The sequence below is a fragment of the Sus scrofa genome, chromosome 11 (assembly GCF_054392235.1).
Source record: "Sus scrofa isolate SSC_HxYL_T2T_F1_AM1 chromosome 11, Sscrofa_HxYL_maternal_Yorkshire_Landrace_v2.0, whole genome shotgun sequence".
Taxonomy (NCBI): domain Eukaryota; kingdom Metazoa; phylum Chordata; class Mammalia; order Artiodactyla; family Suidae; genus Sus; species Sus scrofa.
In genome coordinates this window covers 18,809,845-18,835,474 of record NC_139393.1, presented here as the reverse complement: position 1 = coordinate 18,835,474, position 25,630 = coordinate 18,809,845, and the positions used below count along the sequence as shown (strand labels likewise).

The 25,630-nt window shown below is 39.9% G+C and overlaps 2 protein-coding genes across 20 annotated transcripts in view; both read left to right on the top strand.

The window, feature by feature from the left end:
* Positions 1-22,805, top strand: part of SETDB2 (SET domain bifurcated histone lysine methyltransferase 2) — a 46,089-nt gene extending 23,284 nt beyond the window's left edge. For 5 of the 14 annotated variants that reach the window (XM_084981614.1, XM_084981613.1, XM_003130966.5 and 2 more), the window contains 9 exons: positions 233-796; positions 5,767-5,883; positions 6,594-6,763; positions 8,417-8,636; positions 9,695-9,794; positions 11,422-11,515; positions 14,155-14,480; positions 18,700-18,788; positions 19,515-22,805. In XM_084981614.1, the coding sequence (XP_084837740.1) occupies positions 233-796; positions 5,767-5,883; positions 6,594-6,763; positions 8,417-8,636; positions 9,695-9,794; positions 11,422-11,515; positions 14,155-14,480; positions 18,700-18,788; positions 19,515-19,632 (1,798 nt within the window). In that variant the 3' untranslated portion in view covers positions 19,633-22,805. The remainder of the gene's footprint in view (positions 1-232; positions 797-5,766; positions 5,884-6,593; positions 6,764-8,416; positions 8,637-9,694; positions 9,795-11,421; positions 11,516-14,154; positions 14,481-18,699; positions 18,789-19,514) is intronic. The other 9 variants (XM_084981618.1, XM_084981616.1, XM_084981617.1 and 6 more) reach the window with 3 other exon arrangements.
* A 553-nt stretch (positions 22,806-23,358) lies between these two features.
* PHF11 (PHD finger protein 11) overlaps positions 23,359-25,630 on the top strand; it is a 46,744-nt gene continuing 44,472 nt past the window's right edge. For 5 of the 6 annotated variants that reach the window (XM_084981082.1, XM_013980495.3, XM_013980496.3 and 2 more), the window contains exon 1: positions 23,363-23,481. In XM_084981082.1, the coding sequence (XP_084837208.1) occupies positions 23,400-23,481 (82 nt within the window). In that variant the 5' untranslated portion in view covers positions 23,363-23,399. 6 annotated transcript variants of the gene reach the window in all.

Sequence of the window (25,630 nt, the reverse complement as noted above, 5' to 3'; positions counted from 1 at the left end):
AGTGGTGCCAGGAAGAACACCACACATTTGGTGTCCAGAAGGAAAAAAAAACCTTCAGGTATAACTATATGGTTGCACAACATAGTAAGATGTTTATTTTAGAGTCTAATTTGTTTTAGTCTTCTCTAAGAAGAAGCTAATAGAAACTGATTATCACTTTAGTGTACAGTGTTTTTGAAAAATGAGATGTGCTGTAAATTTGAGGTACTAATAAAAAATTAATTTAAAACAGTTCTGCAGAAAATAAGGAGACTCCCCCTCTGGAAAATAAAGTTGCAGACTTTAGAGAAGAAGAATCATCTTCAAAGTTATCTTACCAAAGGCATGACTGCTCTGGTGCCTGTCTGATGAAAATGCCACTAACCTTCAAGGGAGAAAACCCTCTGCAGCTACCAATCAAATGCCACTTCCAAAGACGACATGCGAAGACAAACTCTCACTCTTCGGCACTCCACGTGAGTTATAAAACCCCTTGTGGAAGGAGTCTACGAAACGTGGAGGAAGTTTTTCGTTACCTGCTTGAGACAGAGTGTAACTTTCTATTTACAGATAACTTTTCTTTCAATACCTATGTTCAGTTGACTCGGAATTACCCAAAGCAAGAAGAAATTGTTTCTGATGTGGATATTAGCAATGGAGTGGAATCGGTGCCCATTTCTTTCTGTAATGAAATTGACAATAGAAAGCTTCCACAGTTTAAGTACAGAAAGACTATGTGGCCACGAACATATTATCTAAACAGCTTTCCCAACATGTTTATTGATTCATGTGACTGTTCTGAGGGCTGCATAGACATGTGAGTAGAAAAACATGGCATTTCAAAAAATCTTCTAAATGTAGGGGTATTTATCAAGAAGTCCTGCTATGTATCAGTTTGTCTGTCTGTCTATCTGAAACCGGTTCATCAAGAATCTAAAATAGAAAGATGCACTCTCTCGTTAGCAATTGGAAAGAAAACGCTTCGCCATTTATTTTTCTAATTTGGACATTATTTCTTCTAAGGATAAGTATTCCTTTTAATCTACTACCATTCTCTTAATAGCAACAATTACAGCTGACACCATGTAACTGTGACAAACACTGTGACAAGTGCTTTACATATATTTTCTTGTTTAGTCCTCACAAAACACCATGAGGTAGGTAATACTATTTCCATGTTACAAATGAGGAAGTTGAGAAGCCGATTGTAAGGTCCACAGATTTAAGAACGAGGATTTGAACCCATGCTCTTAACCACTATATTACATTGTTGTATTTTACTTTTATAAATTACTTCCTTGCTGCTTTTTTAGAAAATTCATGGTGCTTATCCTGATCATAAAACTGATATTTTGTAAAAATATGAAACCATATTCTAATATATTAAGACTTTGAAAATATTTTGTTTTAAAGGTGTGTAATTTACTGGTATTTGTAGGTTTGTATAGATAGAGTGGAGTTACATTATATGTGCATTTAATTTAATGCAAATTTAGCTGCCTTTACTAGGAAAAAAGAAAAAGAATGAGAGAGATAAAGAGAAATAATTTAAATCATATAGGTAGTTTTCACCATCCTGCCAGTTAGTTGTAGTGTGAGATGAGATATATAAATCTCCTGTTACCTCAATTTGTCTCAGGAGGATAAATGAGAATCCTCAGAGGGCCTGTCACAGAGGAAACCTCTCACTATGCTATGTTTTATTCTGTTTAAATATGTTTTCTGTTTCTGTTTTGTTTTGTTTTAAGCATTGTCTCTAAATATAACCCATCCACATATGGCCGAGCTTAATTTCTTTCAGTGCTGGAGGAAAAAACTAACTGTTGGACAATGTTCAATGTTTACTGTATTTTATGGTTAGTTTAATGGCTTTTTTTTAAAGGAATAATTTTGACTGTATGTGATTTTTGTCTTAGACTGTATAAACTAACCCCCACATATCATGCACCACCAGTATACATATTTTTATCTATTGGTCAGAAATTACAAAATAAGCTAAGGCTGAAGCACACTGGGATCTGGACTTGGACATGAGCACTGTAACCAGAGATTCTAATCCTGACGGGAATGGGAATTCAGCATGTTCCATGCATGGCAGAGAGTGGACCCTGAGCTCTTCTGAGGGACAGAAACAGGGACCTGCACCAGACTGGGAAGCAGGCTAATGTCTCACAGGGTCTGGAATTGTATTAATAGCAACTGGGTTTAGAGCTGTGAAACCCATAGGTCAGGGCCAGCATAATAAGGAAAGCAGCCAGTGTAGAGGAGCACCCCAGAGTAAACACCACAAAAAATGTGATTTTAAACAGGCAAAGCATGTGAAGACATTTAGACCATGAAGACAGCATAAATCCCAACAAATGGCAGAATTCACACCTGAAGATTAAGAGATAAATGTAGAGTCTGACTGAAAGAGACTTTAAAATAGGTGTGTTTAAAATGTCCAAAGAGGAGTTCCCATAGTGGTTTAGCAGAAATGAATCTGACTAGCATCCATCAGGATGCAGGTTTGCTCCCTGGCCTCACTCAGTGGGTTAAGGATCTGGCATTGCCATGGGCTGTGGTGTAGGTTGCAGATGCGGCTTGGATCCTACATTGCTATGGATGTGGTGTAGGCTGGTGGCTACAGCTCTGATTTGACACCTAGCCTGGGAACCTCCATATGCTACAGGTTAAAATAAATAAATAAAATAATTAATTAATTAATTAATAAAAATAAAATGTCCAAAGAAACTAAATAGGAGCCATCCCTGAAACACAAAAAGGAGTTTTCTTTAAAGAGTATACCATATTTTTTTAAAGAGTGCATTCCCATTTGGAAATATGGGAAATAAAACATACAGTCATTGAAATAAAAGACTAAATGGACTAAATGGTAGCATTGGTATAGCTGGAGAAAGAATTAGTGAATTGCAAGGCAAAACTAAAGTGATCCCCCAGAATGCAAAGAGATAAAAGACATGGGAAAAATAATTTACAGGTTAAAAAATATGGAGGATAAATGAGAAATTCTAACATACATCTGAGAAGAAAGCATCATTCAAAGTGATAATAGCTGAGAGTTTTCCATAATTGAGGAAAGACAAGAATCCTCAGAGTGAAAATGCCTACTGTGTACTAGGAAAGGAAAATAAGTCTGAACATCTAACTATACCATGATGCAACTTAACAAGTATCAAGGGTAAAGAGTAAATCTCATGCTCTTAGATGGAAAAGAAGAAAAATAAATTGATAACACACTTCCATCAGAAGTAACAATAGACAAGAGGCATATTAGCGTAAAATGCTGAAGGAAAATAAATGTAAAAGTAGAATTCTGTACCATGCCAGTCATTTGGGGGAGGGAAGAGGGTGATCACACAGTTAAGTAGTTGACGACATGCCTACCTACTTTCCAGCAATAGTCCTATTTTTTGTCTTTTTAGGGCTGTACTTGCAGCATATGCAGGTTCCCAGGCTAAGGGTTGAATTGTAGCTGTAGCCACCAGCCTATGCCACAGCCACAGCAACGTAGGATCCAAGCCATGTCTGCAACCTACACTACAGCCCAAGGCAACTCCAGATCCTTAACCCACTGAGTGAGGCCAGAGATCAGACCTGCATCCTCATAGATGCTAGTCAGATTCATTTCCACTGAGCCGCAATGGGAATGCTCCAGCAATAGTGCTCTAGTAATATATCTAGTGCACTGTTTTCCAAGCTGCATATATAAGATGTAATATCATTTAAGGGGTTTTAATTAGCATTTTAAAAATTAAATTGTACAGAAAATATCCAAGTGCATCACACATGGTATGGTAAAGTTTCATGCCACTGTTATTATTGTTTGTACACATACACACATAAATAAATATGTAGGCTCATGAAGAAAATATATTCCTTACTGTGAGTCGTAGTCAAAAATATTTGAAAGCTACTACTCAAGACATGCTTACACATGTGCATAAGAATAAGGATGTTGTAGCATTGTTTTTTGTATTGGAAACTAGAAGCAACTTAATTGTATACCAAGAAGTTAATTGTATATCTAAATGCCATGGAAAAGTATGAAGGAGTTAACTAAATTTGCACATAACACAGATGAGTCTCAAAAACATTATATTGAATGAAAAAGCAAGTTATAGGTTAATAACTATAGTACATTTTTAAAAACAATACATTGTAGATAAATATTTATATAAAAGTATAAAAAATGCCACACCAAACCTCTTGAAGAGTTTAATTTTATCTTTTTTTTTTTAAGGAAAATCTTATATAGAGTATATATGTTTTAAATTACAGTTGACCTTTGAACAATGCAGGAGGTGGGACTTCCACCCTCCGTGCAGTTGAAAATAGAACATATAACATAGTTTGCCCTCCATATAAGCAGTTCCACATCTGCGGATTCAACTAAGCTTGGATTCAGCCAATCACAGATCATACAGTACTATGATATTTACTACTGAAAAAAAAAATCCACATATTAGTGGACTTACACAGTTCAAACTCAAATGTTTTTCATGGGTCAAACCGCATATATGTAGGAAAAAGGACTAAAAAAGATGACAACTAATTCTTTGTGGTCAAAATATGAGTGTTTATTATTATTATTTGTATTTTTTGTATTTTTGAAACTTTGCAAGGTCATACTGAAAAAACAAAAATTTTTTAAATTAAATAAAAGTTAAAAAAGAAAAAAAACAACAGAAAATTTCTACATCTATAAATAGAATCCAAATTCATGAACTTACTGCTTTTTCTCCCTGTGATAGCAAACAGTAGCTATCACTCTCATGTACTATGTATTTACAGAAAAATAAAGAAGTGAGTCATAGAGGAAAAAACCTTAAAGACACCTACTAATTCAACAGAGGAGACAAGATTCAGAGATTTTAACCAGCTCACCAGTAGTCACGTGTCTAGTTTATAGCGGAGACACACAATTTCCTTACTCCCTATCAAGTTATAAGCCTCTGCCATGTTAGATAGTCATAAATAGTTAGAAGGGAAAAGTGTTTATGGTTGCATGTTTACTGCCTAGCAATGTTACAAAAAACAGATATTCATTTATTTATTTATTTGTCTTTTCTAGGGCCGCACCCAAGGCATATGGAGGTTCCCAGGCTAGGGGTCTAATCGGAGCTATAGCTGCCTGCCCACACCACAGCTCACGCAACACTGGATCCTTAACCCACTGAGCGAGGCCGGGGATCAAGCCCGAAATCTTATGGTTCCTAATCGGATTCGTTAACCACTGAGCAACGACAGTAATTCCCGAAAAACAGATTTTTAAAAGCCAGACACCCAGCATAAGTCTCCACAGTCTGTTTTCATGTCACTGGAGGGAGAGATAAAACATATGCCAAACTATATATGCCCTTTTGAGTTTGACACAGAGAAGTTTATCCATTGCAGGAGAGTGGACCTAATGAATTCATTTTGAAAAGCTAAAGAAACCTCATTTAAGTTAAGTATTTATTTCATGAGCAAATAGAGGTACAGGGTAGTTTAGAATAGTTCATGAAATTTTGGTAGATGTTGTCTTTCAAAGAGGTCTATTTTGGAGTTCCTGGTGGCTCAGCAGGGTAAGGACATGGTATTGTCACTGCTGTGGCTCAGGCTTGATCCCAGGAACTTCTGCATGCCTTGGGCATGGCCAAAAAAAGAAGAGGTCTATTTTATTTAGAGAAGAAGTTCAACAGTCCATGAGCCAAATGCCTTCTAAATACATCCTTTACAGTTTTGTCAAGACAGTCTCTTGGTTCTTTTTTATTCTGACTTCTCCATCCATTGCCTTCCTTTTAGAACAAAATGTGCATGTCTTCAACTGACAGCAAGGAATGCCAAGACTTGCCCCTTGTCAAGTAGTAAAATAACCACTGGATATAAATATAAAAGACTTCAGAGACAGATACCTACTGGGTAAGATACCTTGAGAATTTGTTGCAGAGTGTTTTTGTATCTTTGAAGGTGGGTACTTTATCATTGTGGCCTATAGTCTAATAGATATTGTCAAGTCTTAACTTCTTATATAAGAAATCTAAATTAAGGAATTAAAAAACAAACCTGTATATTATTCTTGGAAATGGAAGTCAGAGACCAAACATGCAACATGCAAAGTATACTTGACACTCATCTGCTTTGAGTCTGACTCTAGGGTTAGCTTAGAGACGTTTCCGCATTAAGAAATATACTGTGCAGTGCTCATCTGAGAATTGGGAACTTTCAGCCTTTCAAGGTTGTTATTATTTTAAAAAAATAAACAGAAACAGAAAATTTTTCTTCTTAAACTTTTTCTCTTCCTAGACATCTCCTTTGTACATATCGCTAGGCATTGTCTCAAGCACCTGGTAAATACTGACTCACTTAATACATCTTCACGAAACAACACTTTGAAGTAGGTAGAATCATATAATCCCTATTTTAAAAATGGAAAATTGAAGCACAGAGAGGTAAAATCCAAGGTCACGCAGCTAGTAAATGCTAGAGTAATGAAGGGAGCCAGGCAGTCTAGCCCTAGGAGCCTTCACACTTAGTCTACCTCCCTTAGTAATTATTAGTGAGGTAGCAGTATAAAGTGCTTTTGCTTTTAACTTAGGCTGTCTAATTGATTTTCTCGTGTATGTTAACAGCATTTATGAATGCAGCCTGTTGTGCAAATGTAATCGACGAAAGTGTCAAAACCGAGTAGTCCAACACGGACCTCAAGTGAGGCTACAAGTGTTCAAAACTGAAAAGAAGGGATGGGGAGTACGCTGCCTAGATGACATTGACAGAGGGACGTTTGTTTGCATTTACTCAGGTAAAGTCAAGGTTTACTTTCACCTTATTCTACAGTAATATCTGCATTTCTGAATCTCCATTTTATTAGTCAGGGCCGCTGAGAATTTATAGCAGGGACAGGAGCAACAGTACATGGGAGGAGCATCAGAAGAAGACAAGGGACCGGAGCATTCAGCACGGAAGGGATGAGATGCCTTAGAAGCCATCAGGTGTTGTTCCAGAAAAGAAAGGTTGAGGTATAAAGCTTGGGTTATTGTGTGAGGCACATAGTTTGGTCTCCCTGGCTACAGATGTTTGGGGATAAGGTAAGAAAACTTTTTTTTTTTTTTGGCTGCACCCACGCCATGTGGAAGTTCTCTGGCCAGGGATCGAGCCCACACCGCAGTTGTGGCCTGCATCACAGCTGCAGCAACGCTGGATCCTTAACCTGCTGTGCCACAAGAGAACTTCCAAGAAAACTTTTTAAATAGGAAAACTCAAGTCACTGGTTTGCTAAGGTAAAGATTAATGAATCTATCTTGTTCAGTGCCTTGAGTACTAGAATTTAACAAGTTAATGTTATAATAAATACCTTCAGGTGATGACTCTCATTTGGTGACTTTAGGCACTTTGCTCCCTCCACTTCAGGGACTCTGAGAGAGTTGCCCACATTATGAGCAAAACTTTCCAACCAGTGTTACAGTCAGGCAATTACTGATTCTTTTGGTCTACTGCCCCCAGGCTGGATATGTTGTTCTGTGGTCGTCTTCTCCTTTCACCCCAGAGTGTTAGGCAAAATCCTCACTTTCCGTGTATACTGGGAAATGAGAGCTTGGAGAAACAGGGCTTTAGGGGCATTCGAAAGGAAATGTGCTAGGCAGCAGGGGCCAGAGCACCCTTTCAGCACCCTTCCTCATCTGAAATTCCAGGTTCACTTGGTGAAGGCAAGAATTATCAGAGTTTAGAATAGACACACATGGATCCCTGCCACATACTATTTACAGACACACACTACACAACTTGCCTAGACATCTGTCTCTCATATTTCTTAAAATAACTCTTTAATGAAAGTGACCTGCCTTTAAAATGCCAAACGGTGTCCAGGAAGTAACCTTGGTTTTATCTGCATTGCTAGAAAATACACATAAGGTGTCTCTCAGATCCAGCTGCTGATTTTTACTTATTTACTATACTTTTGAGTCCCTCGAATTAATGTGCATAAACTTTAGACTAAGATTTTAATTACACTAGGGCTTACTATGAGAACAGTAGGCATATATCACCACACAGCTCACGGCAATGCCAGATCCCTGACCCACTGAGAGAGGCCAGGTATCCTCATGGATACTAGTTGGACTCATTTCCGCTGAGCTAAGACGGGAACACCTGATCTGTATTTTTATTTTATATTATTGTTGCTAAATCTCTTATCTTTCATGTTATACCACAACAAATACTTTTTTTAGATGCCCTGTAGTTTTTCATATACTGGAAGATATGAAATCTCTTCTTGGTCTTGTATTTATTATCTGTTGCAATAGTTTTGTAGGATGAGTTAGTGTTTATTTTCATTTTAGAAATAAGGTATACCTTACCAGGTTCTTTAGTAATGGAGCAGAACAGAGATGCCCTTTTGTTGCTTAGGAGTTAATGTTATCTTTTGTTGTGTTAAACTCTTACTTTTTTCTTTTAGGAAGACTGTTAAGCAGATCTAACACTGAGAAACCTGATGCTACTGATGAAAATAGAAAAGAAGAGATTTTTATGAAAAACATGTTTTCAAAAAAAAGGAAAATAGAAGTTGCAGATTGTGAGGTTGAAGTTATCCCACTAGATTTGGAAACACATCCTAGAAGTTCTGTGACTGAGGAGTGTCCACCTAAGCTCCATAATAACCCCAAAGAGCCTTTTACGTGAGTAAGATCTTAGGAACCTGATCAAGATTGATCTACACTATATGCTATTGACCAAAAGTAGCCCCTGGTCTTTCCTTTTTCTTACTTTCCGCCTCTACTATATATCAACTTGCTTCATGGTTCTAAATTTAACATTGAGAAATCTAAGGCACTGAGATTTAACAGTCTAGCCAACATACTTTACTCAATGTTCCATTTCTGGAGTGTTATGTTTAAAAACTTTGGCTTTAATCAGGTTTTTTACAGACGTCATGACTTTTGCACTTCTTTTTTTCCTTTGTTTTTGCTCTTTTAGGGCCACACCCATGGCATATGGAAGTTCCCAGGCCAGGGGTTGAATCAGAGCCTCTCACAGCCACAGCAATGTGAGATCATCTGCGACCTACACCACAGCTCACAGAAACACCAGATCCTTAAGCCACTGAGCAAGGCCAAGGACCAAACCCGCATCCTCATGGTTACTAGTTGGATTCATTTCTGCTGCGCCACAACAGGAACTCCCTCTTTTTATTTTCTATCAACATTTTATTTGCAAGGCTTTCTTGGATTTTCTTTATTTTTAAAATATGCTTCAGATTATTTTTATTTATTTATTTATTTATTTATTTATTTATATTTAGGGCCGCACCCACAACATACAGAGGTTCCCAGGCTAGGGGCTGAATCGTAGCTGTAGCTGCTGGCCTATGCCACAGCCACAGCAACACCAGATTCAAGCCTCGTCTGCAACCTACACCACAGCTCATGGCAATGCCAGATCCTTAACCCACTGAGTGAGGCCAGGAATCGAACCTGTGTCCTCATGGATACTAGTCAGATTTGTTTCCACTAAGCCATGATGAGAACTCCAGATTGTTCATTTTTTTTTTTTAATTACGTCAGATGATTGACTTTAAAATACGATTATACTTTCTTCTTGTAGTGAGGGGTAGGCATAGATGTTATTAGGTTAATTTCTAATGGATATTTATGTAACAGTGATGTTATCTATATTTCAGGGCACAATAGAGAGCAATTTTCAGTGATATACAGAATAATTTTTTTTTCCTTTTCAGAGAAATGAAATGTAACAGTATTTCAAGAATTCAGTATCATTCAGTCATTAGAAGTCCTCAAACCAAGACAGTCATTATTCAACGCAATGGAAAAAAGATGGTAAAAATAACAAAATGTAGATGGTGCCCCTCTGAGAACATTAGCTATTATCTTACCTTTCTATCTTTTATTTAGTTCAGATTGTTTGTATTAGTAATTCATAGGATTTCTTTTATTATTTTGTAATGCTGTGCTGCTGAAGTGTTAGGACTATGTTTTATTTAGTGTCCTCCGAGGTGGGTGGCACATTCCCAACTTAGATATCTGAGTAGAATGTTGGTCATGATCTGACAGTGTGTTCCACTGAGACTGAGAGCTATCCAGCTGAAGAATTTGCAGAAGCTGGTGTTAAAGAGTTGATGGTATTACATGATAAGAAGAAAGGATAGAGTAATTGAAGGGGATATGGTTGTGAGATGGAGGAGAAAGAAGAGATGTGACCTAGAGAAAGAATTATCCAGAAAGCAACATTTTATATGATAGCCTCTGAAGGTACACTTTTCGGCCAGTACTGTGAAGAATAACTAGTCAGAGGCTCTAAGTTGCAAACAGAGAATGATGCTGGAAGAACAGAGGCAGATAGAGTGGTAGTTCACAGTCAGACTTGTTGGTGAAAAATAAAAACTCTGCCCTAAGTGGTATGCACATATTTGCCCTCTGCCTAGTAACATACAATACCTCCTCAGTATCACTTATTCAATTATGAAAAGATTGGGCCATGAGATCACAGAGACTGGGGTGTGCCCTCCAGCACCGCAGCTTACTAGCTGGTTGACATCTGTCTACATTTCTTTATCTGTAAAATGAGGATATAGTATCTATCTCAGAGTTAAGAGTATTAAATGAGATAAACAGAAACTTTGTGTAGCACAGTGTTTGATACCCAGCTAAGTGCCCAGCACATGTTGATCTTTGGCATACATGAGTAATAATAATAATAGCCAACATGTATTGAGCACTTAGTTCAGTGCCAAGCATTGTGCTAAGTATATACCCCTTTTTAAAAGTTCCCATTACCTTTTAAAGTAACTGCAGGAGTTCCCGTTGTGGTGCAGCATAAAAGAATCCTACTAGGATCTAGGAGGTTGTGGGTTTGATCCCTGGCCTCACTCAGTGGGTTAAGGATCCGGCATTGCCGTGAGCTGTGGTGTAGGTCGCAGGCTCAGATCTGGTGTTGCTGTGGCTGTGGTGTAGGCCGGTGGCTACAGCTCTGATTCAACCCCTAGCCTGGGAACCTCCATATGCCGTGGGTGCGGCCCTAAAAAGCAAAAAAATTTAAAAAGTAACTGCAGTGTCTGCAGCTCATGGAGACAGGCAACTGCTTTAAGAGGGTTTTTAATCTTTGCACATCTTATAGTTGAAGCTAAATTTATAATCTGGCATCAGAATTGAGGGGTACAAGCAGATGTATTTGAATTTTATTTTGAATTATAATGCCTAAAGAATGTCTTGACAGTCCTTATAATTTTCATAATTATGGCTCAGTTAAATGCCTAGGAGTAGAACACAGCCAAAGGGGCTCAATCACTTTCAAGATTTTAGGATATCAGCTTTGAGGTTTTCAAAACTAACGTAGTAGCTACAGCCTGTGAAGATTGACACTTGAAGAGAGAAGCCTTACTGCTAAACTAAATTATTTTTTAGTTTCACCTAGAAAGAAACGACATCATCTTTGTTTTCTTTTAAGGGATTTTCTTCCTCAGAGTCTCTCACCTCAGAAGATAATGGTGGCTTTAAATCAACTCAAGTACATCTGAACTCTCCAGCCAAGGAAATGAGAAGTAGGCTTTGTTTCACTCTGTGATTGCCTGCCTCTTCTGCCTTTTTGTCTCTCTTGCTCAATACTTGTGGCTCATTTTTTTCAGACTCCATAACAAAAATACTGCATTAATCACAAGTTTCTACTTATCTAGATCAGAGGTTAGCAAGCTATGATTTGTGGGCCACATCCAGCTCACGACCTGTTTATACATGGCCTATGAGCTAAAATAGTTTCTACTTTTTTAAATAACTGAGCAGAAATGAAAAGATAAATAATACTTTGTGGCACTTGAACATTACAGGAATTTATAATTTCAGTGTCCATAAATAAAGTTATATTGGAACATAGCCATACTCTTTCATTTTCATATTGTCTCTGTCTACTTTCACACTATAGCAGCAAAGCAGAATAGTCACAACAGAGACTATGTGACCCACAACGCCTGCAGTATTTACTGTTTGGCCTCTTACAGAAGAAGTTTGCTGACCCCTGGTCTAGATGCCAACTCTGACCTGATGCATGGCAGGAACATGGGCTGGACAACGCTGAGTCTACGTAGCCCATCTGTGGCTTTGGAAGCATTAACCAAAACAGCCATTTCCTACCTCTTTGTTTAGGCTTCTTTAAAAATAAAGGTACATCATTCTGCAGTACTCTAGCCAGTGATGCTGCAGGGGATGCTTAGCAAAAGGTGAAAATATTGCTGCCCTGAGTGCTTGTCTTTCAGTGTTACCAGTCCCACCGTGGTTAATATCACAACCTGATGAACCTGGATTTTGGTTCATTTACATTTCACTCTTTCCCTCAATGGGAGGCATGCTGAGAGATGACCCTTTTTGAAGAACTGACTAACCACTGCCTCTTCTCCCTTTGGGCTTCCTTGTTTCTGCATCCCCAACTCCCCACCTGATCTTAAAGGCTGGAGATTGGAGGAGGCAAGACAGCCCCTTAACAGAAAAGGTCTGTCAAGAAAGGGCACTTAGGAGTTCCTGTCATGGCTCAGTGGTAATGAACCCAACTAGGATCCATGAGGACACAGGTTTGATCCCTGGTCTCTCTCAGTGAGTTAAGGATCCGGCGTTGCCATGAGCCGTGGCATAGGTCACAGATGGTGCTTGGATCCTGGGTTGCTGTGGCTGCGGTGGAGGCCGGCAGCTGCAGCCCTGATTTAAGCCCTAGCCTGGGAACTTCCTTATGCCACAGGTGTGGCCCTAAAAAGACAAAAATAAAAAGGGCACTTAAATAGAAGAAGAAAGTCTCTTTCCCTACCCATCTTAAGTTGTGTAGCTGGGATCCTATAAATTAGACTGATAAAAGACAGACTGGCAAGAGAAAAACAGAAGTGTATTACTCTGTGTATTATACTTGTAACACACAAGAGTACTCAGAGATGAGTAACTTGAAGAGGTGGCTTGAACTCTAACTTATCTAGCATTTCAGTAAGGACAGTAAATTTTTAGAGGAAATGAGGAAAAGGACCTTGCGTCTCTAGGGGTAGTAATTGTGGGAAGGCAGGTATATGTGAAACCGATTGTAGGTCCAAAGTTGTCTCTGGTAATTAACTTTTGTCCTTCATAGTAGGAGGAGGGACACCTTTGTAAATTTATATCCTGCTTTTAGACAGATTGGGAGGGCTGAGAGTTTTTCCTGAATTTCTGCTTAATTGCCCTTAGTTCAAAATAGTTCTTATGTCAAAGATGCATATTTTAGGATGACATTCTAATATGTCACCATTTAACACCTGTGAGCCATATGAGTACTATTGCTTTTGGTTCTTTTGTCATTTTTATTGACCATGTGTATATAGCAGGCACTACAAAAATTAATTATGTACTGTTATGGCTTACAAGCAACCCATGATTAAATTATAAGTACATGTAGAAACAGCCAGCAACCGTGATGATTACATCAAAAACATTAATTTTAGAGAAGTAGAATTTCTTTGTGCCACTGAATAACGTGGCACAAATAACTTAAAAAAATAAATCATTTTACTTCTGTTTGACATGCATGCATACTTTTGAGTATTTCCAAAAGATTATTTCCATTATTGATTAAGAAAGATAAGTAATTTGTCTTCTTCTATTGTTTGTAGAGGTATAATTATTGAATGATCATATAGCAAAAATGCCAAACACTAATGTATGCAGAACCCATAGCAATAGTTATTGCTGTTGGGACTTAGAGAGGGCGACTCCATCAGGGTCTTCTCTGGCCTTTCATTGATACCTTAAAGACTTACAATGCTCCCTAATTACAGCCGTTTAGAGTATACTTGAATGCACATTCCAAAGTTGAAAAGAGGTAAGTCAGTTTCTAAGGAGTAGAGATTAAATATAGTAACCGGGAGCAACATATATACAGATTCATTAAAAGGCACTGTTACATAGTAGAAAGAAGGTAGATTTTGGGCCAGATATTTTTGGGTTTGTTACTGCCCCCCACCCCCACCCTGCCTTATTATTGCAATAGAGGTGAATCCCTTAACACTTCAAAAGTTCAGAGTTTTCTTTTGTAAAATTGGAGTACTGTCTACCTTAACACATGGTAAGGATTAGCAATAATGAATGTAACGAGCATTTAATTAGTATTACTGCTCTCAGCACTATTGCTTAGTCAAGTATTTTTCCTGACAATTCCTTCCAAAATGTTTATTAGTGGATTCAAGCTCAAACCAAGTTGAAGATTCTAAAGCCAACCCTCTGATTGAATTGGATGTGATAGATATAACTAAATGTAGAGAAGAAACTCCACAGGGGAGCAGATATAACCAAGCAGTCACACTGGATAATCCGAATGAGGTTCAAAAACAAAAGCCCCAAGAGAAAAAGTCTCCAGCATGTCAAAACCAGCAGGCCTTTTGTGATAAAGAGATACCAAGTGAAACCAAGAATGCTTCACCTGATTCTCCAAAGAAGTTCAATAAAGGCAGTATGTTTTTATTGGATGCCACAAAAGAAGGAAATGTGGGACGCTTCCTTAATGTGAGTATGTGGGCTGAGATTCTTATTTCTAAACACTTTTTCTAGGCTTCTTAACAAAATCATGAGGAAAATATGATTAACAGACTCCAAAACTAGACTCCCTGGATTAGAATGCCAGCCCTCCACTTGTATGACCTGGGCATGCTGTTTGACCTCTCTATGCCATACTTCCCACCTCTATAATATGGAGATAATAGTAACACTGTCTAGAATGTTGTGAAGGTTAAATGTGTTAATATAAAAAGTGCTTAAATGGTAGCTGGCATACAGTAAACGTTTGCTTAGGAAAACTATAAGAAATGGTATGTAAGAAAATCATGTGTTTATCAAAAGGTTTTCAAAAGCTTCACTTCAAAAAAATCACAATGGGACAGGTGGAATAGGTTTCTCTTTTGTGTCTTATACAATGTATTTTATTCAAAAATGCCTCTTTTCAAATACTTTCATTTGGAAGTATTTATGTTTTACTTACTCTCACTACATTTTGAGTGATTTAGTGGCTTACTACAGAACACCAGTACATTTATCAGAGTATTGCATTTTACTGTTGTACTCCTTTTTTTTAATTCCCGAATAATAGCCGTTTTCTGTTTGTGTATATGTTTGGGATATATGTAATGAGATTATGTTCATTTACGTAGAGAAATATTTATGCTTTCTCTGATTTTAAGGTTCATTAACACTCAAGACTCCTGTCATTTTCGTGATAAGAGAAGTAATTTGTATTACTGGCCACAAATACTGTGTTGGGTGGAACTGGAGTTACCGTATAGCTTGCCCCTCACCTCCTGTCCCACCTCCTACCATCATACATGCTTACTAGAGAACATATGGTTCCAGAAATCCTCCAGGGGGAAAAAAAAAAGGCCCCTTCAACCTCCAGTCCCTGTATCTATACTGTCGTTGACCAAATGGACCTTCGCCCCCCCCTTCCCCCCCCCGCCCCCCGCTCTCTGGACCCCACTTTGTCCTTGCTTATCCTGTGCAGGAGAGTGAAGAGGAGTCGTGGAAAAAGGATGGGAGCTTTGATACCCTCCACACCTCCTTTGGAAAGGTCCACTCTAGCACACTGACCCCTGGATATGGCCTTAATTTTTCTCTTTGATCTGCATGAGAATTCTTCCTCTCTGTGGGGTTGACATAGTGGGATGCACAGCTTTGATTTTTCCTTTAAAGAAATGGGAAGCATGCATGGCCCATGATTCTTTTATGCATTCCCTTTGCTAAGCTCAACACCTTTTCAGAATGTGACCTTTGAATGATTTGAAATTGATGTTCAATGATAATTTTACATGTAATTCAGGTCCCATCAGAAGAGAAAATATTCTTGGAATTGCTACTATGGTGCAGTGGTTTAAGGAGCACATATTGCTGCCACTGTGGAATAGGTCACCGCTGTGGCTCAGATTCGATCCTGGGAACTTCTTTTTTGTCTTTTTGCCTTTTCTAGGGCTGCTCCCACGGCATATGGAGGTTCCCAGGCTAGAGGTCTAATCGGAGCTACAGCCACCGGCCTACGCCAGAGCCACAGCAACTCGGGATCCGAGCCATGTCTGCGACCTACACCACAGCTCATGGCAACGCCAGATTCTTAACCCACTGAGCAAGGCAAGGGATCGAACCTGTGACCTCATGGTTCCTAGTTGGATTCGTTAACCACTGCAGCACGATGGAAACTCTGATGCTGGGAACTTCTATATGCCCGACCAGTGCAGCCAAAAAAAAAAAAAAGAGAGAGAGAGAAAATATTCTTAAGGGAATTTCTGTCATGGCTTGTAGAAATGAATCTGCCTAACATCCATGAGGACGCAGGTTTGATCCTTAGCCTTGCTCAGTGGTTTAACGGATCCCCTGTTGCGGTGAGTTGTGGTGTAGGTCGCAGACAAGGCTTGGATCTGGTGTTGCTGCGACTGTGGTGTAGGCCGGCAGTTACAGCAGTTCAACCCCTAGCCTGGGAACTTCCATATGCCTCTGGTGTGGCCCAAAAAAGAAAATATTGGGAGTTCCCGTCGTGGCGCAGTGGTTAACGAATCCGACTAGGAACCATGAGGTTGCGGGTTCGGTCCCTGCCCTTGCTCAGTGGGTTAACGATCCGGCGTTGCCGTGAGCTGTGGTGTAGGTTGCAGACGTGGCTCGGATCCCGAGTTGCTGTGGCTCTGGCGTAGGCCGGTGGCTACAGCTCCGATTCGACCCCTAGCCTGGGAACTTCCATATGCCGCGGGAGCGACCCAAGAAATAGCAACAACAGCAATAACAGACAAAAAGACAAAAGACAAAAAAAAAAAAAAAAAAAAAAGAAAGAAAATATTAAGTCAGAAAATCTTTAAAACCAAATCGCTTTTTTCCTTGCAAAGTAAACTAGTTATTTGGCTTTTTTCTTTTGCTCTCTCCTAGTTGTGAGGATACTTGGTTAACAAGGAATAGAATCCTTTCCTCCTTACTCTTTCCCACAGCTGCTATTCTCTGTTCTACTTTGACTCCTTCTAACTATTGTCAAACATGCTGGGAGCTATTACACGTGCCAGGAGAGCCAGGAGAGCATTAAAGAATGATTTCCCTCACTTTGTTGTGCAGCAGAAATTATCACAACAGTGTAAATCAACTATACTTCAAAAAAGCTTTAAAAAATGGGGGAAAAAAAATTCCCAGCAAAGGACTGTCAGGGCTTTCTTTCCAGTCAGTTATGTTGAATGGTGGCTGCACCAGAATGATTTGGTAGGTTTCGCCAGCTGGGTCCCTCCCTTGTTTACGGGAAAAAAACAGGGATTTTTTCACATGCTTTAAAATAAAAAGCTTTTGGGAGTTCCCTGGTGGTCTAGTGGTTAAGATTTGGCGCTTTCACCACTGCAGCCCAGGTTTGATCCCTAATCTGGGAATTGAGATCCTATATCAAGCTGCTACACACTGTGGTCAAAAAATATCTTTAAAAAATTTAAAAATAAATTAAAAAGGCTTGGAGAATATACAACCAAACAGAATTATTTTTCAAGGTAGCTCTGACCCTGCCCAGTAAGCACCAGGAGTAAAGCTGACTTGGCCCAAATTGGAAAAAAAAAAAATACATATATATATGGCCAGGAAGTTATCATTGAAGTTAAATGGTGGCAAACATATCTGAAGAATATTGCTGGAATTTCATCCCTTTAGAATCTTGTGATAGATGAATGTGTGGAGATGGCAGCTAGTGGGCAACAGAATAATATTGGAATGGTGGTAATAGGAGGAAATAGTACCATCATGCTAGAAGCCTTGGGAAAAGAATATTCAACAGAAAGGTCAATTACTTACACAGGTACCCTTTCCAAAGGGCTTGTTTGACCACGATGTAAAAATCAGGTCATATAGATTCTTCATATTAAACCTTGCATTTTGTTTAAAAAAAAAGTTCCCTGGTGGAGTTCCCTGGTGGCCTAGTGGTTAAGGATCCAGCATTGTCACTGCTGTGGCTCAGGTTCAGTCCCTGGCTGGGGAACTTCTGCATGCCCTGGGCGCAGCCAAGAAAAAAGTATGCTATCCCCATTCTGTCCTCTATAATAAGTTCATTTTTAGTGTTTCCTTACAATGTTTCTTTATGTAAATGTAAGTAAATATAAATGTGCTCTTATTTCTGCCCCTTACATAAAAGATAGTATATTATATTCACTGTCTTACACATTATTTTTTAAATGAATAATATACCCCAGCAATCTTTCTGTATCAGTATCCAAAGCTCCGCATTCTCTTTGTTTTTGTTTTAGCTACATAGAATTCCAATATGTGGACATTCCAAAACTTATGTAAACATTCATCTTTAGATAGAATTTGAGTTGTTTCCAAACTTTTACTATTAAGAGCAATGCTCAGTGAATAATCTTACACATAGATAAGTGTGCTGTAGAATATGTTCCCAGATATGGGATTGCTGAATCAAAGATAAATGCATGTATAATAATGATAAATAATGGTAAATATCGACAGGTTATCTTCTGTAGGGGTATGTGTCATTTTGCGTATGCACTGGCAAGATGTATGCGTGTCAGAACAGGCTTTTCTAAATGGATTCCTACCATCAACAAAATTATAAGGAGCTATGGTGCTTCTATACCAGTCAGGAAAAAAAAAGGAAATAAAAATAAAGTGAGATGTTTTGGAAATAGAATGGTATTCTAATGCTTCAAAGAACAAGGTATCAAACTTTATACTATGCCTAACCTCTGTTTTTTTTTTTTTTTTTTAACAGCATAGTTGTTGCCCAAATCTTTTGGTACAGAATGTTTTTGTAGAAACACATGACAGAAATTTCCCATTGGTGGCGTTCTTCACCAACAGGTTTGAAAAATTTTTATACGATTTAATTTTGAAATTGTGACTTTCAAAATAACAGTAGAAAAATACCAAAATAAGATATATGCTATAGCCCAAAATATCTGGTACCCTAGAATATTCAGTTATCCCAAGCTGTTTGTAGTCAGTAAAATTTTAAATAGCTGAAATTTTAATTCTGATTTCCTCTTAGAATTAATGCCTGAAAAGTCTAAGGATGGCAGGTCCCAGCCAGTTCAGTTCGGGGGATAAATGATGCAGAGTGCTGCATCCTTGAAGTCCCATCTACCCCCAACTACCACACCACAGGCCACATCACATTACCGGGTTCCACTGTTGGCAAAATACACTTCCTTCCTTGTGGATTTGCACAGGTTTCTTCTTAGGATTTTCGTAGATTTGAAATAAAACTCAAATGATTATTCTTAATAAAAGAGCATTCCTGATTAATGAGTATTAGAGAGAGAGAGTAAACCATATTTTTGAGGATAGTTAATGATAGCAGTATGAACATTGATATAATCAAACTTGGTTCAGAGTTCTCTGGTGGCCTAGTGGCTAAGGATCTGGCATTGTTGCTACTGTGGCTAGGGTCGCTGCTTGGTATGGGTTCGATCCCTGGCCCTGGAACTTCCACATGCCACAGGCGCAGCCAAAAAAAAAAAAAAAATTGGTTCATTTGGTAGTTATTCAGGGTAATTTATGATTATTTTTTAAATTTCTACTTTCTAGGTATGTGAAAGCAAGAACAGAACTAACATGGGACTATGGTTATGAAGCTGGGACTATGCCTGAGAAAGAAATCCTCTGCCAATGTGGGGTTAATAAGTGTAGAAAAAAAATATTATAAATCTAGTTAATGCCTGTTCATAAAATTAGTTTATCAAGCTGAAATTAGAGCCATGCAAAAGAATCTCCAGTGGTCACTGGAATTAATTTAGGTTGTGGTCTATTAATAGAATTCCTCTCAGTTCACCCTTGTTGGGGGGTTCTTTTGCATTACTTAGAAATGGTAGGAACAAAATAAGGACATTTTCATATACATAGGGTATCTCTTTATTCTTACTGCTGTTCAACTTTACACAAGTTGGATGGGAATGTATATTTTATATGAAATACCTCTCTATATAATTTGTAACTTATTTATAAATTATATATTAAGAAAAACAAAGGTCACAATTGATTCCAGCTCTTGTTACTGCTTCTGTAATTATTATGTTTCACTTTCATGGCCCAAAGGGCCAACTTTCACATCTTTACCTACAAAATTTATTTATGTTTAATTCCTGGCAAATAATTTACCATTGTGAGCCATAAGGTGGGCAACAGAGCCTGAAGAATATGTTGAGACCAACTTCAAGCATTTTACTTCCAAGTATTTAGTGCTAGTTAGAGAAGCTCTATCTGGCTCCATGAAACACTGTCCCATCAATCCATTCGAGTGAGAAGAAGAAACTGTCCTGTGGGGAAGGCTTTGGCTCGCTCTTTGAGAGGAAATTTCTTTTCCACAGATTCTCTTTACTCTTTAAATACATTGACAGGAAAAGAGGGAATAGAAATTTGAAGGAGTTAGAATACATTTGTTCTGGATAGAGTAGAGCCATAAGAAAAAGAAACTGAGAGAACAGTCAAACTTGGCTCATGTAGGCCAGAAGAGATTGTGCTGAGCAAGAATTTCACTTAACAATTCTACTGAGCTACAAAGTCTGAATCAGACCCTTGGACTCTCCTAGGGATGAAGTGCAAATTATCTTCTTCCGAAAAAAGGGAAAGAGTAACTTTGCTATAGATTATCTAGCCATGATTGTCTAGGGGAAAGGGGATAAGAATTTCCTAAAGTTAAAGCTAATTTTATCCATAACAGAGACATACATCTGCCTTGGAACCAGGGTAATAAAAAGTAGTTCTGTTTTAGAGGGTTTTTTTTTTTTTCTTTTTTCTGAACTTGATTCCGTGTTTCATTTGGTTACCTTTCAAACAGAAATTCATAATTTCTTAAAAATATTAACTTGAAATTGGTTTAGAGAGTAGAAAACCAAAGAGATAGGAAATGGAGCAAAAAAATTATAACCCAACATCCTATAGACAGATGAGGAAAGTTGAGAAGTCCATTTATTCACAGTAAAGATGCAGGAATTTTAGGCAACACACTAAAAATGAAGGCACTTGATAAGTATGGAAAATATTTTTGTGCTGAAATCTGACACCTTAATCTTCTTCAGTCTGTACTGGTTCACAGACACCATCTTCCATCAGCGTCCTAGAGATGCTTTGTCTCCCCTGTCAGACCTGTTTCTGGTTAAATCTAGTAATCTCATTATTTCCCCTTTCCTTGATTTATCCCCATATATTGGTGAAGCACATCCTCCCGTAGCTTTGGAAAAGGAAAAATGAAAGGTAAATATTCTGAGACCTTGTATGTTCGAACATGTTATTCTACCCTTAACACTTGACTGCTGTTTTGGCATAGAATTCTTGAGTAGCTTCCATGCCCAATTTTGAACTCATTTGCTAGATTCCAGTGTTGCTGCTATGAAGTCTGAAAATGTTCTCACCTCTGGCTTTTAGGGTGACTATTGGAAGTAAGATGATATTCTTTTCCTTAATCTTTTGTATATGTGACCAGTTTTTACTTCTCTTCACATTTACAGCCTTCTCTTTGTCCCAGTGTTCTGTTCCCAGTAAGGGTCCATTTTCATCCCTTGTACCAGGTGCTTGGTGCAATCTTTCAATCTGAAAAGTTTGTTCTTCAGTTCAGATAAATTTTCTTTCTTTTTTCTTTTCTTTTTTTAGGGCCATACCCGCAGCACATGAAAGTTGCCAGGCTAGGGGTCAAATGGGAGCTACAGCTGCTGGCCTATACCACAGCTCATGGCAACACAAGATCCTTAACCCACTGATCAAACCTGAATCCTTGTGGATTTTGGTGGGGTTCATTAACCTCTGAGCCACGAAGGGAACTCTGCCGAGAAATTTTCTTGAACTATTTCTTTAATGATTCATTATCTGTTCTCTCTTTCTGGAATTCCTATTATCCCAATGTTAGAACTCCAGGATTGGTTCTCTAAATTTTTTCTTTTAATTTCCAGCTTTTTCTTCTTGCTTTGCTTTCTGGGAGATATACTCAACTTAATCTTCCAGTTTGTCTATTGTGGTGGGCGTATTTTATTGGATTTTTTGGGGGGAGGGGGCTGGGTCGCATTTTTTTAATTTCTAGAGCTCTTTTCTGAATATTTTTTCTTTAGTAGTGTCTTATTTTTGGTTCATGGTTGTAGTATCTTATCTCTTTGAAAATGCTTTATCATGTAACACACACATACAGGCGTTCATATCTGTATTTCTGTGACCTCCAAGGTTTGTTTCTTTGTTTTCCCTGTATGTTTCCTTTGGTTTTTGTACTTCATGTTTTAGGCTTTCCTCAGTTAGTGATCTTGGCAGTCAGCTCACACTTAACAGTGGGACACGGAAAAGCTGAGATTATAAACTGAGAGTGGGGGAAGGGGCTCTTCAGCTGCTTTGCTATGACCTAGCTGGGCTATTTAATCTCCAATTCAGTCTCTTTAGGGCTTTTTTTTTTTTTTAACCTGGCAAGGAGTATGCTTCCACCTGCTGGCTTGAAAGCAAAAAAAAAAAAAAAAAAAAAAAAGTTGCTGCCAGAGCCTGCTTTTTTTTTTCCTGTTTCACAGCTCCACACTCTTGCTTCTGTAATTCATTTCTATGTTTGTCAAGACTATCCAAGTTATCCTTTTTAATATTGTTTCTCTTTTCTGACCCCAATTTGCCTCATTTCCTCTTCTTAAAACCTGCTCAAAAAGCAAGACCTCCAGGAGTTTTTCCTTTGATTAGTTACTCAGCAAACCACCATTATATGCTTCTTTTACAGAACAACTTACTTTTGAGCTGTAATTTAATTATACGCGTTCATGTTCTCTACATGTGTATTTGTTCCATGCACCGAAAACCTCGTCTTGTATGGTGCTGTGTACCCCATGGGTGCTAAAATAAAGACTTGCAACTGGCAAATGGAATCGTGCTCAGTTAATTCTGCGTCCGCTTTATGCTAGGCCTACTTAGGCCAAACTTGGTGTGATACATTTGTAGAAAATAATGGGTAAACTGGGAGTTCCTGTCCTGGCTCAGTGGTGATGAACCCGACTAGTATCCCTGAGGATGAGGCTGGATCTCTGGCCTCACTTAGTGGGTTAAGGGTGGGCATCGCTCTGGCTGCGGCGTAGGCCGGCAGCTGCAGCTCTGATTCTACCCCTAGGCTGGGAATTTCCCTAAGCCATCGGTATGGCCCTAAAAAAATAAGAAAAGAATGGGTAGACCCTCAGAAAAGCAGTCATTTCTCCAGCTGAGTCCAAAGGCTTCCACCACCTCTCCTCCAACCATTCGGAAAGTGGGGGCAGGGTGGGGAGCGCCAAGCGTGCTTTAAAAACAAAAAAATCGAGTTCAGACTCGGATCTGGAGAAGTTGCGAGTTCCCGTTTGAAAACCCTACCAGCAAACCCTCTGCGTCGCTTCCTGCGGGACTTTCCCCGGGCAGCGGAAATAAATCAGCACGAATTTCGAATCTCACCAAAAGGAACTTCCGTCGGCGCGGGCGCAGGGCGCAGCCATGGACGCGGCTTGGCCCTCCGATCCCAAGGCGGCCCGGGCCGGCCGGTGCGCGGCCGAGGACGGGGTCCCGCTCCCGACCGGTGAGTACCAAGCGGGACGGGAGGGGCGGGCGGTGTCCCGCTGCGACAGTCCGGGCCCAGGGCCGCCCTCTAGTCGCTGCCACTTGGGGGCCCCCGACCCGCCTCGCCCCGCGGCGCACAGGTCTTAGCTCCGCAGCGGCTCGGCCTTTGGGCGTCCACCGCCCTGCTCTGCGCCCAGACCGTACCCTGCGGCTTCTAGGGAGGAGTGTTTGCTTTCGGTTCAGCTCGACCACCGCTGATAGGACAGCCCACAGCCACAGCCCTGCCGCGCTGGGACCAAACCGAAACCGAAGCGAAACGAAAGCTGGGAAACGAAAGGAAACGCCTGTGGGTTTACTCTCCCAACGCGGCTCCACCCACCCCTCAAACAGTGCGGCCGGAGCGATGCCCTGGCCGAGGTAGCCTGGTCGTGGCTCCCTCTAGAAGAGAAGGGGTCCGCTGGGACTCAGGAAGCAGTTTGGAAAGTTCGCACTGAAAATGTGACGTTATGGAATCACTCCCTTATACCCATTCAGTAGTTCAGGTCCTCTGTGGCCCTCTCCTTAAGTGAGGCAAATCTGAGTGGGCTCCTCTCTGCGCTTCAACAACAGCTGGAGAGCTCCTACCACTTGCAGGCTCAGGGCCACGTGGCGGGCTGCAGAGATGAGTTAGGCTCGCTCAGCGCTGAAGAATCTAATAGGCTACTCATGTGTGACCTGCTAAGAACCACAGAGACACAGATGAGATGCTCCTCCAACTCAGCCTATTCCTCAGTTCAAAGAAAGCCCTATCAGTTTTAAAGGGCAAGAGTCAACCCGAGGTTGGAGTTCCCATTGTGGCTCAGCGGTTGAGGAACCCAGCTAGTATCCATGAGGACGAGGGTTCGATCCCTGAACTCCCTCAGTGGATTAAGGATGCGACGTTGCTGTGAGCTGTGGTGTAGGTAGCAGACGTGGCTTGGATCCAGAGTTGCTGTGGCTGTAGTGTATGCAGGCTGGCAGCTACAGCTCTCATTCCATCCCTGGCCTGGGCACTTCGATATGCCCAGTCCAGTCAGAGGTAGAAAGGTTGAAAAGGCAGTCCAAACAAGTGAAGACACCAGCCAGGCACTTGGCTATTTCATTTAGCTAGTGTGTTACAGAATGCAAGATGAGTTACTGAGGATGAGTTTCTGTCCTGACTTTTTCCCCAAACTCCAGACTCATAACCAGCTTCATCAATGCCTGGAATGACCTCGAATTGGTTATATCCCAAAGTAAACTCCCATTTGCCTACACACACCCACTTACTCCAAACCTGCTCAGCCACCACCAGTCTTCCCCATCCTGTTTGCCCAGTTGCTCAGGCTAAAACCCTAGTGCCACCCTCTGTGCCTCTCTTTCCTCCTTGCCTCCCATCTAGTGCACTAGTCTCAGTCTTTCTCTTTGCAGCCCATTTCTCGCCTTCCCACCATATTCAAGTTTCTGCACAAATGTACCTTCACACCCTTGCCTGCCCATGCTGTTAGAACAGCCCTTCCCCTACCGTCATTAATCTCTATGCTTCCTTCCCCTGCTCTGTTTTTCTTCGTAACACTTAACCCTGGCCTGAAAAATAATACTTGTTTGATGTTTGTCTCTACTACAAAAATGTAAGTTCTATGAGAGTTGAAATTCACATCTAGGAGTTCCCGTCATGGCTCAGTGGTTAATGAATCCGACTAGGAACCATGAAGTTGTGGGTTCCATCCCTGGCCTTGCTCAGTGGGTTAAGGATCCGGTGTTGCCGTGAGCTGTGGTGTAGGTTGCAGATGCAGCTCGGATCCTGTGTTGCTGCGGCTCTGGCGTAGGCTGGTGGCTACAGCTCCCATTAGATCCCTAGCCTGGGAAACTCCATATGCCACGGGAGCAGCCCTAGAAAAGGCAAAAAAAAAAAAAAAAAAAAAAAAAAAAAAAATTCACATCTATTCCCTGCTTTATTTCTGGTGTCTAAAACAATACATAGTGGATTCTCATTAAGTATTTGTTAAAAGAATGAATGAGCCGTACTACTAGAGAGCTTGGCTTCTATTCTTCAGGGGATAGAGAAGAGTCTTTAGCAGGAAGGAAATGTGAGCCAATGTACATTTTAGAGAGATCACTGGCACGAAGAGTGAAGTGGAGCCGTGACGAGGAAAGCAGAAGCAGGGAGA